Source organism: Staurois parvus, unplaced genomic scaffold (genome assembly GCF_062004578.1).
Source record: "Staurois parvus isolate SC_StPar_1 unplaced genomic scaffold, SC_StPar_1.0 ptg000014l, whole genome shotgun sequence".
NCBI classification, from domain to species: domain Eukaryota; kingdom Metazoa; phylum Chordata; class Amphibia; order Anura; family Ranidae; genus Staurois; species Staurois parvus.
The window spans coordinates 237802-256567 of NW_028317810.1; the positions used below are offsets into that span (position 1 = coordinate 237802).

Below are 18766 nucleotides of genomic sequence, written 5' to 3' on the forward strand. Positions count from 1 at the left end.
TAGTCATTACTGCTTGCCTCCTTCACAGGAGTGAGATCTCAAATGCTGAGAAAAAGCTTACTCCTGTGATGGTGGAGGTGAGCAGTAATGACTAGGCCTCACTTAGCAATGTCCTAGCAACATCCTGGGAGTATTCTAGTCAGGCTTCATGACGTGTGTGTATATGGCCTACACCTAAAGCAAGGGCATTATTCAGCTTTGGTCAGAGCTGCACAGTTTGTTTTATCTACAGTAACCCCTTATCTACATAGACAGTGTTTTGTAAAGGTGAACTAACCCTTTTAAAGATTTAGGGATGTTTAATCATGTGTACATATTTTTAGCATTTTTGGATCCTGGATGCACAGAATTCTATTTTCTCTAAATGCAGTTATACTGTGAATGAAATATCACATGCACTCACCGGCCACTTTATTAGGTACACCGGTTCAATTGCTTGGTAAAACAAATTGCTAATGAGCCATTTACATGGCAGCAACTCAATGCATTTAGACATCTAGACGTGGTGAAGACGATTTGCTGAAGTTCAAACCGAGCATCAAAATGGGGAAGAATGGGGAGTTAAGTGACTTTATGGCATCGTTGTTGGTGCCAGACGGGCTGGACTGAGATTTCAAAAACTGCTGATCTATTGGGGTTTTCACGCACAACCATCTCTAGGGTTTACAGAGAATGGTCCGAAGATGACAAAATATTCAGTGAGCTGCAGTTGTGTGAATTTAAATGCCTTGTTGATGTCAGAGAAGAATGGGAAGACTGGTTCCAGATGATAGAAAGGCAACAGTAACTCAAATAAGCACTCGTTACAACCAAGGTATGCAGAATACCATCTCTGACACCTAACACGTTGAACCTTGAAGCAGATGGACTACAGCAGCAGAAGTCCACACCAGGTGCCACTCCTGTCAGCTAAGAAAAGGAAACGGAGGTGACAATTTGCACAGGCTCATCAAAATTGCCTGGTGTGATGAGTCTCGATTTCAGCTGCGACATTCAGATAGTAGGGTCAGAATTTGGCGTAAAGAACATGGATCCATCCTGCCTTGTGTCAACGGTTCAGGCTGGTGGTGGTGTAATGGAGTGGGGGATATTTTCTTGGCTCACTTTGGGCCCCTTACTACCAATTGAGCAACATTTTAAACGCTACGGCCAACCTGAGTATTGTTGCTGACCATGACCATCCCTTTATGACTACAGTATACCCATCTTCTGATGGCTACTTCCAGCAGGATAATGCACCATGTCACAAAGCTCAAATCATCTCCAACTGGTTTCTTAAACATGACGATGAGTTCACTGTACTCCATGGCCTCCACAGTCACCAGATCTCAATCCAATAGAGCATCTTTGGGATGTGGTGGACTAGGAGATTCGCATCATGGATGTGCAGTCGACAAATCTGCACCAACTGCGTGATGCGATCAATATGTACCTCTCTGAGGAATTGTTAAATATATGCCATGAAGAACTAAGGCAATTTTTAAGGCAAAAGGGGTCCAACCTGGTACTAGCAAGGTGTACTTAATAAAATAGCCGGTGAGTGTACATTTATATGCATCTAGAAATGCATATATAAACGCAGGTATGACAGTGCAAGTGTGAATGAGGCCTAAAGGAGAAAGTGGTTGGTTCCACTTTAAGCTCTGTCTGAATTGTATTACACGCTAAACATTCACATATGCCTGATGTGAGAAAGGGAAGGTTGTGGAAGAATTCAGCATTGGTGATGATTTGAGATGCTTAATGACAGTTGTACCTATCACACCTACCCTATCCATAACCTATTCTTGCTGTGTTGCCATGGCAACAGTCAAACAGCATGAAAGCACACAGCAAAAGAGTATGCATTAAACCTGATGATTTTAAATTACCTTAAACCTTCAACATTAGAAGAATCGTATTCAAAATGTGTTTACTAGCTACAATGTATGGAAGTGTGTGAAGAAATCGCTGAGGAGTATTTGAAGCACTTTTGCGTTAAAAAAAAGCGCAAGAAAAGCTGAAGGCAAAATGCTTCCCTAGTATGTGTATGTATGCCTTCACACTGGTCCGTTGTGCTTCCATTTTGGTGTAAAACAAAATCCTCCTTGACGCAGTTTTGGGTCATATTTTGTCAGTTTAAAAAAAAATAAAAAATAAAAGCTACACCAAAAACACACCACCCCATTGACATTCATTGAAAACGGCAAAAATGCATCAAAAGAGTGCACCTGTGTTGTGCTTTTGATGAGGTTTTTGAGTCACATTAGTCTGTGAAAAATGCACCGCAATTTCAGCAAAATCGCATATGCGATCAGTGTGTAGGTGAAGTTATGGTGCATGTGTGTCTACAGTGCAACTAGATGAACTGGTTCTCCATCTTCCAGTTGATAGCTTGTTGTGTACACTGATGCTCCAACACCTTTTTGGTTCTGATTGCTTCCATACTCCCTTTGTTTACATTTCTGTGTTGTTCGCTTTTCATTTCCTGTGATTCGATGTATTGCACAGAGTTCTATGGCTTGCCTTGCTTTAGGTTTATTAGTGCATTTGCAGTGCACATCCTACATTAAAGCAGAGTTAAACTCATCATTTTAATGGTTTCCCAAAACCGTTACCTTCAGGGTATGCTGTGAATGACTGTCACAGATTCTTGTGCTGTCAGCCGAACTGTCAAACCATCTTTCATAGTGCCACAGCTAATAGGATGATGTCCTAACTGAAGGATAGGAGGGTTTAATTCTGCATTAAAGCCGTATTAAACCCAAAACTAAAAAATGGAATGTATTGCAGCTTAGCAATCTTTCGATGTGGTAGCTTCATTTGTGTTTTTTTTTTTTTTATTTTTAATTTTTGTTTAAGGCTTTTTTCCCCCCTCTGTTTGCACCTTGTGATGTGGCCAGTAACACACCTATTCGAGTGCCTCCACGCTGCATGAAGGAGCACATAGGCATGGCAGACGGCAGCATTGTCAGTCTGGGGGGAGGGGAGTATTAGCTGGAGTGGACTTAAATTTGTTTAGTTTACTTAAATCTGCTAGTACATCTAATACTTTATAGGCAGTTAAAGCAAGAGGTTTTCCTTTAGGAATAAAGATTTTACATAAATAAAGGTGATCATTGTAAGCACCCCTATCAGTGGTAAATGGTTTAACTCAACCCACTAACTGCTACATTTGAAGGACAGGTTGTTCTGTTGAAAAACAGCAGACTTCCTGGCTAGATCACCAGGTGAAAATAAAAGAAAGCCTAAAAAGGAAAACTAATGCAGCCATCACATCTAAGAATTGGTAGGCTGCAATATAATATGTTTGCTTTTGGGTTTATTACCACTTTAAGTTCCCATTTTCCTAAAGATTTAGAATGGCTAGTATAGATTTCTAAGTTATTGTTTCAGTTACCATGACAGAACAGACATGGGTAAGGTGGCAACAACAACCCTGAACGTGAAAGCAAGTGACTGACTGCTTAATCCCTTCACCCCCACCTCCTGGCAGCCCTTTAAATGGACTTTAAGGGGTTAGTTTCGCCTATACCAAAATACTGCTCATGCAGACAAGGGGCAATAGTAGATTAAACCAACTGTGCAGCATTGACTAAGGGTTCTTTCACACAGTGCAGTGCCCCCCCCCCCCCCCCCTTTTTTTTTTTTTTTTTCCAGGCCCTGACAGATTTGGAGGTAGATGGGTGTAAACATTCACCTGTCCATAGAGTGGCATAGAGCTTCTGATCTGGTCTATCTGAAAAATTGACAAGTGGACCTGATCAGCCCATGTGAAGGGGCGCTTATTTGAATAATGACCGCTTGATCAGTGTGCTGAGTGCGATGTCTGCACAATACCTCAGACTGATACAGACACATATGTGCAGCAGCTGGGCTTTACAGCACACTCTATTTGCTGCTTCATATATGTGTCTATTTTTATCACATAATCCTAAAATAGTCCCTCCTTTTTTTTTTTTTTATTTCCTACAAAACCTAGATGAAAGGAAAAGCAAAAACATGGCCAGTGTTTGATTTAAAGCTGAACTCTGGGTTAAAACAAGTTTTCCCATGTGATGGGGCTGTATGGGTTAATTGCTCATTTTTGGCTGGGGAAAGATGAAAGTAGATCTACTTACCAGATCCTCCCGAAACCTGACTTGTTCCTGCAGCTCTTACACCCCTCTGCTCTAGTGACCTTGAGTCCTGACATCACCAAGACCATAGCAAGCTCCATACAGTATATAGGCTCCATTTTCACTTGGGCATTTCAAAACGTGCCGCGATCCAGGCAAAAACTTCCTGCGTTTTTATGTGCCATGGAAATGAACGGCAAATGCATGTTTTCACAACACATTGTCAATTCCTGGGCAATATTAAGCCGACTCCACTCGTGATTTGAAATGCCCAAGTGTGAAGGGAGCCTAAGGCTTTCTCCTCTCCCCTGGATAAAACACACTGCAAGTGACAGTCGTCGTCCCCCTTTGGACTTTAAAGTGGAAGTAAACCCACTAATGTCACTACATCCCCCCCAAAAAAGCTCACATTAGAAATGTACAATAAATGTTATTAAATCCTCTTGTTAATGTTTTAGGCTAGATTCACACCTATGCAGTTTGCGTTTTTGATCCGTTTCTGCTTTGCGTTTTTAACGCGTTTTGCAGGTTTTTTTTTTGTTACTAGGCAGATTTAAAATGCAGAACGCAGCAAAAACGCACTACAGGCTTTTCTGCAGCGTTTCTATTGAAGTCTATAGAACCAAAAACTTTTGTATTTTAAAAAAAAGTCCCTGACCCTTTCCAAAAACACATCGGGTGACAACGCGGAGATAGGAAGTCATGTTAAATGGACTGTAGTGCGTCTCTGCCAAACGCTGCAGAAAACGCTTAGGTGTGAAGCTAGGGTTATGCAGTGTGTTCAAGTACATTATGCCTACTAGCAAATGTGCATTGTATGTTACACTCGAGGCACGCCTCTGGTGATAATTGTCACAGTTGTCGGTGTGCTTATGTTAGCTCTCATCTGACCTTTCAAGCCCTCAAATGGACGGTGTCATAACCTGATGACATGCATGGCACCTTGGGGCAATTGAAGATCTAAATGGAGGCTAAGATGGCACTGACCTTGGAGGATAGTTGGTTGAGCGCCACTTTAATAACCTTGCTGTAGATGAACAGTGCTGTAATCTTGATACTATGGACAATCTCCCTTTATTTTTTTTTAACTATTACAATACAATTAGTATAATTGTGCAGACTTATTTATTAAAGGTTCAGCAAACACAGAAACACATAATGCTCTCTTCTGACTCAGTACCTTGTAACATTGCATGGAGGGATGTTTTATTGATGTTGTAAGTGTATAACTGCATGTCCTTCAAATGCTATTCTCAAGAAATGCTCTCATTGAATATTCATTCTGGCTCTGTCTCTTCAGGACACGCAATATGGTTTAGTTTTTTTTCAGCAATGTGTATATACTAGTAAGCTTTCTGCACAGAATGCCTGGAGATATATACATACAACATCCAGATGGATAATGAGTCTCTGCATAACTATATCCGGCTTGAGTTCTCTAATTCTGTACTTATAAGTTCTTAAATCCCAGATGGCCTTCTGCCTTAATGTAAGCCCCAGTAGAGACATTTTAGGTTGTCTTTAATTGGCCTGATATTAAGTTAGAATCTCGGGACTATCCTGTGACATTGGAACATTTTTGGAGGCCACATTCCAGTCGCTAGGCTTGTCATATGTTTCGATTTTGAACTGTCTGGCTTGATTTTTGCCAGTTAATACTGATTATTGGTCATTTTGATAATTTCAAACATTTCATGACTTGACTTGTACTTGAAGTATTTTGCAATAATCCTAAAATCTTTCTGACAATATTTTGAGTAACCTCAACTGCCTGGTTCACTTACACTTGGACATGGAAATTCTCAGTACCCTAAGAAAAATGTTGAAATGGATCATCTGTTCTTCTCTATTTTTTTTTTTTTTTTCTATACTTTTCCAAACCTCCAAATCCTTGGGTCTTTAAAGGGCAGTGTAGGCACAAAGATTTGGAATAATTTAGTGGTAAAGGCAGGGGAACTGTGATCTTCACCTGAGCAATGAATGTGTTGCTGGACCTACTTCATGATGTGTGATCGCAAAAAGGAGCATTTTGATGGCATGTGGAATATTTCTGACTGATGCTTAGACAAAGACCTTGAAAAAAAACCTACATCATGATGTATTATGAGTACCTTTTCTTTCTTTTGACTTGTGGAAAATGGTTTTTATATGCATTTTATCAAACTGAAAACCTGAAAATGCACACTGCTGCCTGTTTTGGTCTTTAATACCTTCTGAGGGGCTGATGCAGAAACTGATGTGCTGCCATTGACGTCCCAGCAAAAGGAGAAATCCTGATCTGCGTACCTCCTCCGGGTCAGTGGCTTAGGAAGTATTGATGGTCAGTATGACAGCCAAGCAGTTAGCATTTTCAGACAGGTTAGCAGAAGCACTTTACATATTCCTATTAGCACAGGTATCATTTTCATGGTGATACATTGTGGGAAGCAGATTCTTTTTAACTGGGTAGCTTTACATATCAACTTTTATTCATAGGGATTTTCAAGGCATATGATTCCCTCCCATATCATTTCTTGTGCTCTGTGTAATAAGATGAAGGCAAAGGGATTCTTGCCTTTCCCTTGGAAAATATCAGTGGGACATTTTATCCTATCATTTTTACAGTGGTGAGTGGACTGCAATCTTTAAACTAATCCAAATGCTACAGGTGCATTGAGATTGTAGCTTTTCATTTCCTAGGAGGGATTTTCTTGGTTAAACTATAGGTGAACCCTTGCCTTGTAAAACAACTAATTTGGTTTAAAATAGAAATGTAAGGCAAAACATTTGTGTGTGTGTGTGTGTGTGTGTGTGTGTGTGTATGTGTTTATAAATGATCACAATCTCTGTCCTCAGCTGCATAAGTGGTTAGAGAGATACAGGTGGAGAAACAACATTACATTGATCTTCCCAGTGAATAGCTTGGTCAGAAAACTGACAATAGGATACTTTTTTAACACAAGTACATGGTACAACATAGGAATATGGAATGTTGTAACATTTTTTAAAGCTGTTTTAAGATGTAGTACAGCTTTAAGTTGCTAGGCATTATTTTCAACAATTTTCTGTGTGCAGTGCTTTAAATTATCCCATTCAGTCTTTTTGGTCTATGTATGTATGTATTTATCTTTACTATGAAATTCTTCCTGTGGTTTCAGAAGAGAACCTGGAAGACACCGGAAGAACGAGCACTGATGGCCAAAACTTTAAGACGCATTAAACAGGAGCCAGATGACGATATGGGAGAGTCTGTCCCCAAATCGAAGGAGAGTGACCAATCCAGGTCGAGTTCACCCACTGCTGGTCCCAGCACAGAGGGTCCAGAGTCAAAGGAAAAGAAGAAAAACAGAAGGAAAAGAAAAGTCTCTAATAAGGAACTAAGCAAAGAATTAAGCAAGGAGCTAAATCAAGAGATCCAGAAAACCGAAAATAGCCTGGCCAATGAGAACCACCATCCTATTAAATCTGAACCAGAAAGCGAGGACGAGGAGTCCAAGAAATGTATGAACACCAATGGGGAGCGCATGCATCGATTCAGCAAAGAACTGAATGGGACCCCAAAGGAGTTTAAACACCAGTCTCTTCCAAGCCCAAGGACAACGCCAAGGGTCACCAATCGCCCTCCTCCATCTTTGTCACCTCCCAAATGTGTGCAGATGGAACGCCATGTAATAAGGCCTCCTCCCATCAGCCCTCCTCCAGACTCTCTACCGCTGGAGAACGGTGCAACCCATGTGATGCAGAGAGAAGTCTGGATGGCCATCTTTAGCTACCTCAGCCACAAAGATCTGTGCATCTGTATGAGAGTCTGCAAAACGTGGAATAGATGGTAAGCCAGTGTTTGCGGTTTTATTCAGTGACTTTCATACATGTAAAAGCTTAGATTTGAAGCCAGCCATAGTTCTGAACTTTTAAGCTCCTCGTTGAAATAAACCTAAATAAAATACATTTAAAGCTGAACTTCAGGTAGGTATAAAAGATACAAATTATTGCAACTATGTATTTATCAGTAAACAGTTCATTTTAGTTATTCTTTTTAATACAGCTAGTGTATGTACCTACATTCACTTGGTATCAGCCTCTTGCAATTCCCTTTACAGCAACACTCAGACTGGGAGAGGGAGGGAGCCAATCAGGTGTGCTGCATTCAAGTGTGTTAACAAGGATTATTTTGATAGAGAGTGGAAGGATCACCTCATTAACCTGCTGCTGCTCTTTTACTGTTCAGCCAACAGTCTGGAGATGGAGAAAAGACAGCAATGAATTCATTTAATTTGACCCTTTTGGCAGTATCAGAAATGTAAACCTGCACACCCTGTAAAATAACATGTTGCATACTTGACCTTCCATGGGCAGAAAGTGAAATCTTCTCTGTATTGGACAGCTCTAGACACCACTGCTATCTTGCAGTACTGGGTGTGTCAGAGCGTCTGGTGGGAGAAGCCATGTGTCAGCGAGGACATAAGATCCCACACATTCAAGTGTCAAATAGCAGAGGTCATCAGCTGGTTTGGACTACAAAGGTTTCATCCACTACCACAAAGTGCATCCAGCAGCAATCACTGCAGGTAATTAATGGCTGTGCGGACGGTCACGGATGGCTGTGGCCACGGTGCACAGGGCTCTGTTGGCCGTAGCTAGATGCTCACAGGTGGCAAAAATAGCTACAGTAATCTGCAGATTCCTGCTGCTCTCATTTACCCCAGGGCTAGTTGCCTGTGTTCATGTAGCTTAAAACTGTGCTGTTTTTAAAAAGTATATGTAAACCTCCCCTTGTAAAACAACCCATTCAGGTTAAAATAGAAAAAACGAAATACCTTTTTCCTCTTTTTTTTTTTTTTTTTTTTTTTTTTTTCTAAGGGATCACATTCCCTCTGTTCTCGGCTCCATAAGGAGCTCAGGGAAGAGAAACTGGAGCACACTGATCTTCCTAGTGAATGGCTGTGCAGGGAATGGATGGGATGGGGGGGTGTCATGACAAGTCTGATCATTGAAGGAGAGCACCTAGAAAACTGACTGCTCTCCTGCCTAGTGTGTTCAGTTTTTAATAGGAAAGAAGAGGGACTGGCAGGAACACCAGGGATTGCACACAAAGGAAACAATACAAAAAAACCCAGGATACTTTTTCATACAATTACACAGTGCAGCAGGCACACATCAGGAATATGAAATGTTGGGTTTACATATTCTTTAACCGCTTCCCGACCACCCTATAGCAGAACTACTGCTACAGTAAGCTACAGCAGAAGGGCAGTGCAAACTCACATATATAAGCGCGATTTTGTATTTCCAGATAGGGGGCGCACATGATTTACCTTTGCCGAGCAGCTGTCGCAAGCACCTGGCAATCGCCGAGGAACACTAACGGGGGAAAGGTCTGTATGTAAACTATACAGATATCTCCCCCTGTTAGCTCCATCACGCTGCTTTGTATTGCTCTGCATAGCAGAGCAATACAAAGCACCTTGCTTACACAGTAAAACAGCACACAGTTAACCCTTTGATCGCCCCAGATGTTAACCCCTTCCTGCCCAGTGTCATTAGTACGGTGCCAGTGCTTTTTATTGGTGTCACTATGGATGTCAATGACAGCTTCCCCCCAGTGTCAGAATGTCCGCCACAGTCATGTAGTCCTGCTATAAGTCGCTGATCGCCGCCATTACTAGTATTAAAAAAAAAATAAATTAAAAATTCTAGTATCTATACCGCCATTTGTAGACTCTATAACTTTTAATTTATATGTATTAGGATTTTTTTTTTTTTTTAGCAAAGGCATGTAGCAGAATACTATTTTGCCTAAAATGTATGATGAAATTTGATTTTAAATTTTTTTTTTACTGGATATGTTTAATAGCAAGAAGTTAAAAAATTTTTTTTTTTCTCTAAATTGTCAATCTTTTTTTTTTTTATAGCGTAAAAAAATAAAGCCCGCAGAGGCGATCAAATACCTCCGAAAGAAAGCTCCATTTGTGGGGGAAATAAAGGACATACAGTTCATTTGAGTGCAGTGTTGCATGAAAGTAAAGCAGCACTGTATTGCAAAAAATGTCCTGGTCAGGAAGGGGGGTAAATCCTCTGAAGGGCAAGTTAACTTTGTGGTGTCATCCACCTGGCCTAGCTGTGTAAATGTCAGGACAGAAGTATATATACTCTGCACATAAAGAAAATCCCTTTTATTTATTGTATCTGTCTGTTTAGCAGTTTGCCTGAGGTTCAGCTTTAAATATATGCATTACATTTTTATACAGGATTTTCATAGCGCCAACTGTTTGCGCAGCACTTTACAAAACAAAGGGGACGGTACAGTACAAGGGGGTTAGGAGGGCCCTACTTGTGGGAACTTATAATCTAAAATCTATATTTCCAGCTGTTTTACCTCTGTCTCACATTTCCTAAATACTGATTCATGATGCTACACAGTGCAAGGTGTACCAGAAAGAAGCTGACCGTGCAGTCTTGGGTAAATACAGGCATATCAGCACTTAAAGCCTGATCCTCGCCGATTCTGCGTGGCTATTTTTAGAGATTTCTCTATAAATAAACCTGGCTTTTTGATAATGATGTAAAGCTTCTGTGCATGATGTGCCTTGTGCAGAGCATACATTACCAAGAAATGAACGTAATGCAGGAAGTGTTGCTGATATTGTGAAAGAACAGCGATCAGTAGAGTGGATGATGTATAATAGACAGAACCTCGAATGCTCCATCCATTCTTTTTATCCTACTGAAAAAAGGAGCTGTCGTATTTTAAAATGTATCCGTTTGAAAGGAACCAGATATCCAGAATATTTCAAACCAGAAAGCTAGAATCTGTAGATTCTGCTATCGGTGTTATAAGGGAAATGGGGGAGGGGTGCACAACAATGGTGAAACAACTAATGTTTGAGAAGTGAAGAGGGGGCAGTGGGCAGTGTACAGATAGAACAGTGGTCTCCAAACTGTGGCCCGAGGGCCGGATGCGGCCCTTTGCTAGCCTTTATCTGGCCCTTGGGGTACTATTCCTAGCACTGACATCAAAAGTGGGGCATAATTCCCCCAACTGACACCACCAATGGTACACTATTCTTCCCATTAATGTCAATGATGGGGACTTTTTCCATCCACTAACATCAATGATGTGCCAACATTCCTTCCAGTGATGGCAGCGATGGGGCACTACTCCTCCTCCTACTGACCACAGGCACTATGCAACTGACCACCACACCTGAGACCTTGTTTACTCTCACTGATGTTGGCCTTGAGACTTTCTACCCTCGCTGGCCATAATCCGCCCCCAAAAAATCTGCAAGACCGTAAACTGGCCCTTTGGAAAGTTTGGAGACCCCTGTGATAGAGTAACAGCAGAGAATGGCACTCCACAGGCATTGCTCATCTCCTTTATAACAGCGTCTCTATGAAAGCTCTTAAGGACTTGCTTTCAAACACTGAACCATGTAGCAAAAAAAAGAACATGCTATCTACTCTGAATAATATTTAGTTTGTAAGGCAGTGTATCATAAAGCCAAAAACGGCAATTGTTTCTAACTTTTTTTTACCCTTTTTTTTTTTTTTTCATCTTTTGTTGCAACTCATAGCTGCTGCTCTCCTGCTTCCTTTTTGTAGTCATTTCCTGTTTGCATGCATGCCAGTGGTGACACCAGGTTCCCTGATGGTGTGAGTAGTTGACCATGCCTGTATAATGTGCTGAAATGGCCACTTGTCTGTCTCCGTCAGAAACCTAAGTGACAGGGTTGCAGCACAGGAGCATATTTGGGGGACAGGGACAGACCATTGTCATCCTAAAGCAGGAACAACCTGATAAGGACCTTCATGGCAGAATCATCAAGTGTTAAGGATAATACTTTATTTATGGCAATTGAAATGAATTAACACTCAAGCGCTGAATGCACTTAGCGTTAATATAGGTATACAGGCATCAAGCTGTTTTTTTGCCTGCCAAAATGCCGCTGCTCTTGGACACTCTGGCAGTTGGTTTTTTTCTGCTTCTAAACTCCTGTAAATACCTATGTATGCATGGACACATAGTCTAATGTGCAGGGGTATTTACAGATATTTAAAAAAAAACGTTGAGGCTACGTTCTCACCTATGCAGTTTGCGTTTGATCCGTTTCTGTGTGTTTTAGTCTCATTTTTGATGTGTTTTTTTTTTTCAAATTGTTGCTAGGCAGATTTAAAATGCATCTAAAACACAATAAAAAATGCACAATGTTTTTCTGCAGCATTTTCATTGAAGTCTATAGAACCAAAACCGCAACTTTTTTGCATTTTTAAAAAAGTCCCTGACCCTTTCCAAAAACCGCACCGGGTGAAAACGTGGAGATGTCAACATGTCCCATAGAAAATCATGTTAAATGGACTGTGCTGCGTTTCTGCAAAACGCTGCTGAAAACCCTTGGGTGTGAACCTGGGGTAAGAGCAGCATTAGAAATGCCCAGTGTGCAGGAGACCTAAATGTAATGTTAGTGATTGGGTTACATACACTTTAACAGAAGATTTGTGCTGCTTGATTTGTGTGATTGGCGTAACAGAAAAATCCCTGTTCTGGTAGTTTTTAGCCACTCGATCGAATAGCCAGAAGACGTTATTTGATGGTGGAGTCAGATCAAGATAGTGCAATTAAGCTAATTTATTGCTCAAGTATTAAAACAGCAATGCGGTATTTTTGACAGTGTGTTCCACAGCATTCAGCTTCTTCCTGAGGACCAATGCGGCAAGAAAACTCAGGCTTACTCTGTAGCTGGCCATACAATATGCCGTTCTGATAGGGTGGGGAGTGGGGGCATTTTTGGTTGAAGCTGAACTGCAGAAATATATAAAAGCATCAATTAATTCAGTGATTGAAAGTGATTAAAATGTATTAAAGCTGAACTCTAGGTAGATAGAAGTGACACAAATGTATTCATTTAAAGTGTAAAACAACCCATTCAGTTTAAAAATGAAAGGCAAACATTGTGTGTAGACATAAAAAAAAATAAACAAATACCTCCCCTCTTTTTTTTTTTTTTTTTATTTTTTATAAATGATCACATACCCTCTGCTGCACACTGATTTTCCCAGTGAAGATGTGCAAGGGGGGAGTTTCAGCACAAGTCTGATCATTGGATTAGCTCCTAGAAAACTGACCACTCTGTGCTGTCATACCTAGTGTAGTCTGTTTACTTTATTTATTTTTTTTTTAACATTGAAACAACTTTATTGTTATTAACAGCATGTAAAAAACATGGTACAGTGACACTACATACTGCACAGTAGATATTACATGTTCTGTAGCAGGGAAATCTTCCAATAAACATTTGAGACGACAAAAGAGATTAGACAGTGGACACCGCATAGTTCAAACAGCATAGCAAACTGCTCAAATATCTTATGCCTGGGTAGAATGATAAAGATTCAGTGATTTTAGTCATTTTTTAAGAGGAAAGCAAGGGGACTGGCAGGAACACCAGGGATTTCGCACAAAGGAAGCAATACAAAAAGAATGGCATATTTTTGTTTTCATACAAGTACATGGTACAGCAGGTACATATCAGGAATATAAACTCTTGGGTTTACATTTTCTTTAATGTATTTTTTTTTAAGTGAAAGCATTGTAAGTTCCTTAATTTGACTGATATCAGTCTTTCTGTGTCTGTACAGTAGAGCTTGGAAAGGATAAGCAAAATGCCACCAGTCATGTGTTTGGTATTGCAAGTAGCATACTGACAACAGGAGAGAGCAAAGTGGCATCAGTGTGTTGCTTTTCTTTCCACTGTCCAATCAAAGGATGGGAGTAGAGAGGTGACCTGTTGGTGAAACTTCAGCAGAGAAAGATCAGGTTCCCTACCCTGCCAAGCAGGACTGTGCTGTGTGGCAGAGCTGTATAAATCATGGGACTGGATTGACAGAAGTACAAATCTTTTGGCAGGTTGGAAAATCTCTAATATAGATATTTGTCTGTGTGTAATTCAGCATTTAAAAGTCTTTTTAAATGCAACTAGTGTAAGTGATTGCATTTTGCTTAATATTTTCTCTCATAATCCTCTTTACAGTAGCATTTAGACTGGTGGGGCACAAGTAGCCAAACAGAATGAGTAGAATGATGACTCTTCAATGCTTTGCTGTTATTTCATTGTCCAGTAAAAAGCTGGGAATTGTTCTTGAGCGTGATGAGACGAATAATCTGGCTGTGTCATGGGACAAGAGTACCTGTGTCAAAGAGAATGAAAATAAATTTCAAGTTCTTTGGCATATGCATTACTTTTGTGTATTTAGCTGCTTGTCTGGAGTTCAGCTTTGATATTTTGGACAAGGCATACTAAAAAGATAAACATTTGGCACAATAAAAAGAATTATGGGTAACTTTTTGTAGAACAGGTGATTGTTGATCAGTTCCCGTGCAGTTCCTTTTATTTTGCTTGGTTTAAACACAGTAACCCATAATACAGCATTCTTCCACAGCAATATGCAACCACATAAACTGCACATCAGTTCATTGGGTTTTAAAAAATGACTAGGAGGATGTTTTTATCTTTTGTGTGCTGAATTTCAGAGCTGTTGTATAGGATGCTATCCCTATAGCTGTGTGCTTGGTTTTGAGGAAAATAAATGGAAAATATAATAAAACATTTCTACTTTTCTCCAAAGATCTAGAGCTGTGTTACTAGAATATAATGTGTTGGTTGTTTTCTACTGTAAGGCTTCATGCACATGGCTATACCGGGGCCGTACAGTGGGCCAAGCCTGCTTAATCACTCTCCCAGGACCAGCAGCTGCCAAGTACAGCTGTCCATTGACATTAATTATATGATGCGACTGTACACAATTATACACCACAGGGTTGCGTAAAGCATGTGCATGGACACACACTCACACACACTCACACACGTGTGCATGGAGTCTAATACGTGAAACACAAACCAATATAAGAACCTGGAATTTATGCTGTTGTCGTCTGTCATTTGACAGACCCTCATGGTCACTCTGTAATATACTCATAGTAAACAATAGGCACGGTGATTATTGTGTGATAGTCCGGAAACTACTAACTGGATTTCTCTCTTGCAGGTGTTGTGATAAAAGATTGTGGACGCGAATTGATTTAAACCACTGCAAATCTATAACGCCTCTTATGCTCAGTGGGATCATCAGGCGACAGCCTGTATCCTTAGATTTAAGCTGGACCAATATATCAAAGAAACAGCTAAGCTGGCTCATGAATCGGCTTCCAGGTACTACATTGCCAGTCTCTTGAGACCAAATCTCTGCGACTAAACTTTTCTTTACTCAAGTACAGGGGTGTCAAACTGGCAGCCCTCCAGCTGTTGCCAAACTACAAGTCCCATCATGCCTTTACCTTTGGGAGTTATGCCTGTAACTGTCAATCTTACAATGCCTCATGGGACTTGTAGTTTGGCAACAGCTGGAGGGCCACCAGTTTGACACCCGTGCTCATGTATGTTGAAGTAAAAAAGAGAAGATTATAGTGCCTTTCAGGTACAGACCACAAGAAGGCAATACAGTAATCTTTAGAATGCACTTCAGTCACAAAAATCAACAGACTCAAAAAGAATGTAGTGTGTAACACCGTAATGTAAAGAAGTAATGGGTAAATTAACGCGGACTAGGTGTAAGCCAATCTTACAAAATGTACTTGGCAGCTTGTGTGACTAAACCTTACCTAAATAGTTTAGAACTTGCATAAAATGGAAAGTATTTTTTCTTCTTAATATTTCTTTTCATCGATGGGGGCTCCAGAAGATTTTCATTGCAGTTTGTGCCATTTAAAGAGATTCCCCTCACTGTCCAGTGTCAATGTTGTCACCAAACAGGAAGGGGAAGACGTGTGTGTTTTTTGCTTTTTTTCATTTATTTCCCAGTAGAGTGTTCGAATCCTAACAACCTTCATTAATGTCTTAGTAACAACCTGGCAAGACATTCTAACCTTTACTAGTTTAAGAAATATATACCGTGGTCTTCCAAGACTTCTTTATTTCTGGGGTTAGCAGTACCCTGTTCTCGTCTGTGAACTGCGTTTATGTTTTTTGTGTTTTATTTTTGTTTTTTTAGGGCTACATACAGTATTGACTATTTATGTACAAACTACAGTATGTGTTCATAATCGAAAAGCCACCATATTATACAATCAGAGACCCTGTCACTAACAAAAAACTGCAGTTAACAGCACAGAAAAATAAAGTATTTTAAATGCTTCTTTGCAAGTCAACGACAATTATTTTTGCAAAAGGAAACCGTTGCAATGTGCTTTTGAACTTGGTAGGGATTGACAGTTCAGAAAATCAATTTCCTAGCATAGCCCCATTCTATCCATTTCATATTCTTCTTGGGATTATCTAATTACTCTCTTTGACTGCCCAGAGAAGAGCAGGGTTCCTCAACCAGGGTTCAATGAAACACTAGGGTTCCTCAAAAGGTTGTTAGAGCAATGAGCACTTTTTGCTGGTCAGATAAGTTCCCCCAGACAGCATTGATCTCTTTAGTTATTTGTAAGGGGGTAATTCTTACCAATGACCACAAGTGTAAGGAGCTTTCTTCCCACTGACCATCACAATAATGTACGATGAGTTGTAGATAGTTATTTTTAGTAGGGGTTCCCTGAGATCAGAAATGATTTCAAGGGTTCCTCTGTGTTGAAAAGGTTGGGAGAGGCTTATATAGACTGCACTTGAGTGACAGCATGAGTCTACTGACCTCATACCTAAATTCCATCAACAGTCTCCAGACTTGTAAAAGCCTCCATTGTATAGACATCTATAAGTTAAAAACCAACCTAAAATATGTTAAATGCACAAATAATCTTTGGTAAGATTGTTATTGAAATGAATGGTCTAATGACCATGTGAAGAGGGACAAGAATGTGTCAGAAAATGCTAAATGGATGAGTAGGCCTAAAAGTGATATTTCCATTATTATACGCTGGTTTGTTGTCTCTGTGACAATATTAGTGAAATCTTCCTACCATACTGCTGATCATGCTGATTTCACACCTGTTTTAGAATAAAAGTGCATTTGCTAAAAAACAGATGTTGATGGGCTTCAATACAAGGCCAAAGGCTTGGCAGGCACAGAGAGCACGCACATTTGATTTGTGTATTGATAGGCCCCCAGTTTGCAAAACAAAGATAAAATTGTTTATTGGTACATACAGGGATCTAAACAGATCTGCCATTAGAAACTACAGAGAGTTTGTTTGCTTAGTTCAGGGGTCTTTTGAAATATGTTTGTGTTGACAGACCATTGTGGTGTGCATTGTGTAGAATTTGTGCTGTTGTAGCTTTTGGAATGTTTGTTATTCTTCTTTAATGAGACTTGACCATTTTTATTTTTCCTCATCTTCTCAGCTCTAAGGGATCTGAATTTATCGGGCTGTTCTTGGATTGCCGTATCTGCACTTTGTAGTTCCAGCTGTCCATTGCTGAGGTCGCTTAATGTCCAATGGGTAGAAGGGCTGAAAGATGCACAAATGAGGGATCTCTTGTCTCCTCCAACAGACAACAGGCCAGGTATTCTACTACTTCATTTAAAAGGACATTGGCATATATGTTTATTTAATGGTGTAGAATTAATTATAAAAATATAAAAAGTAATTCAAGTAGCCAGTAAGATCTTATCTACTCAAGATTTGTGTGTGATAGAGATAGATAGAGATATATATACAGTATCTCACAGAAGTGAGTACACCCCTCACATTTTTGTAAATATTTTATTATATCTTTTTATGTGATAACACTGAAGAAATTACACTTTGCTACAATGTAAAGTAGTGAGTGTACAGCTTGTATAACAGTGTAAATTTGCTGTCCCCTCAAAATAACTCAACACACAGCCATTAATGTTTAAACCGCTGGAAATAAAAGTGAGTACACCCCTAAGTGAAAATGTCCAAATTGGGCCCAATTAGCCATTTTCCCTCCCCGGTGTCATGTGACTCTTTAGTGTTACAAGGTCTCAGGTGTGAATGGGGAGCAGGTGTGTTAAATTTGGTGTTATCGCTTTCACTCTCTCATACTGGTCACTGGAAGTTCAACATGGCACCTCATGGCAAACAACTCTGAGGATCTGAAAAAAAGAATTGTTACTCTACATCAGTGGTTCTCAACCTTTCTAATGCCGCTACCCCTTAATACAGTTCCTCATGTTGTGGTGACCCCCAAATTATTTTCGTTGCTACTTCATAACTGTAATTTCGCAGTGGGAGGACTAGCGCCCCATCACTGATGTCAGTGGGAGGAATAGCGCCCCATCACTGATGTCAGTGGGAGGAATAGCGCCCCATCACTGATGTCAGTGGGATGAATAGTGTCCCATCGTTGGTATCAGTGGGAGGAATAGTGTCCCATCATTGGTGTCAGTGGGAGGAATAGTGTCCCATCATTGGTATCAGTGGGAGGAATAGTGCCCCATCGTTGGTATCAGTGGGAGGAATATTGCCCCATCATTGGCATCAGTGGGAGGAATAGTGCCCCATCATTGGCATCAGTGGGAGGAATAGTGCCCCATCATTGGCATCAGTGGGAGGAATAGTGCCCCATCATTGGCATCAGTGGGAGGAATAGTGTCCCATCATTGGCATCAGTGGGAGGAATAGTGTCCCATCATTGGCATCAGTGGGAGGAATAGTGTCCCATCATTGGCATCAGTGGGAGGAATAGTGCCCCATCATTGGTATCAGTGGGAGGAATAGTGCCCCATCA

The 18766-nt window shown here is 40.4% G+C and overlaps 1 protein-coding gene across 5 annotated transcripts in view; it reads left to right on the forward strand.

Moving 5' to 3' along the window:
* KDM2B (lysine demethylase 2B) overlaps positions 1-18766 on the forward strand; it is a 189440-nt gene that overhangs the window by 160665 nt on the left and 10009 nt on the right. For all 5 annotated transcript variants that reach the window (XM_089676473.1, XM_089676478.1, XM_089676486.1 and 2 more), the window contains 3 exons: positions 7235-7905; positions 15120-15283; positions 17414-17575. In XM_089676473.1, the coding sequence (XP_089532599.1) occupies positions 7235-7905; positions 15120-15283; positions 17414-17575 (997 nt within the window). The remainder of the gene's footprint in view (positions 1-7234; positions 7906-15119; positions 15284-17413; positions 17576-18766) is intronic.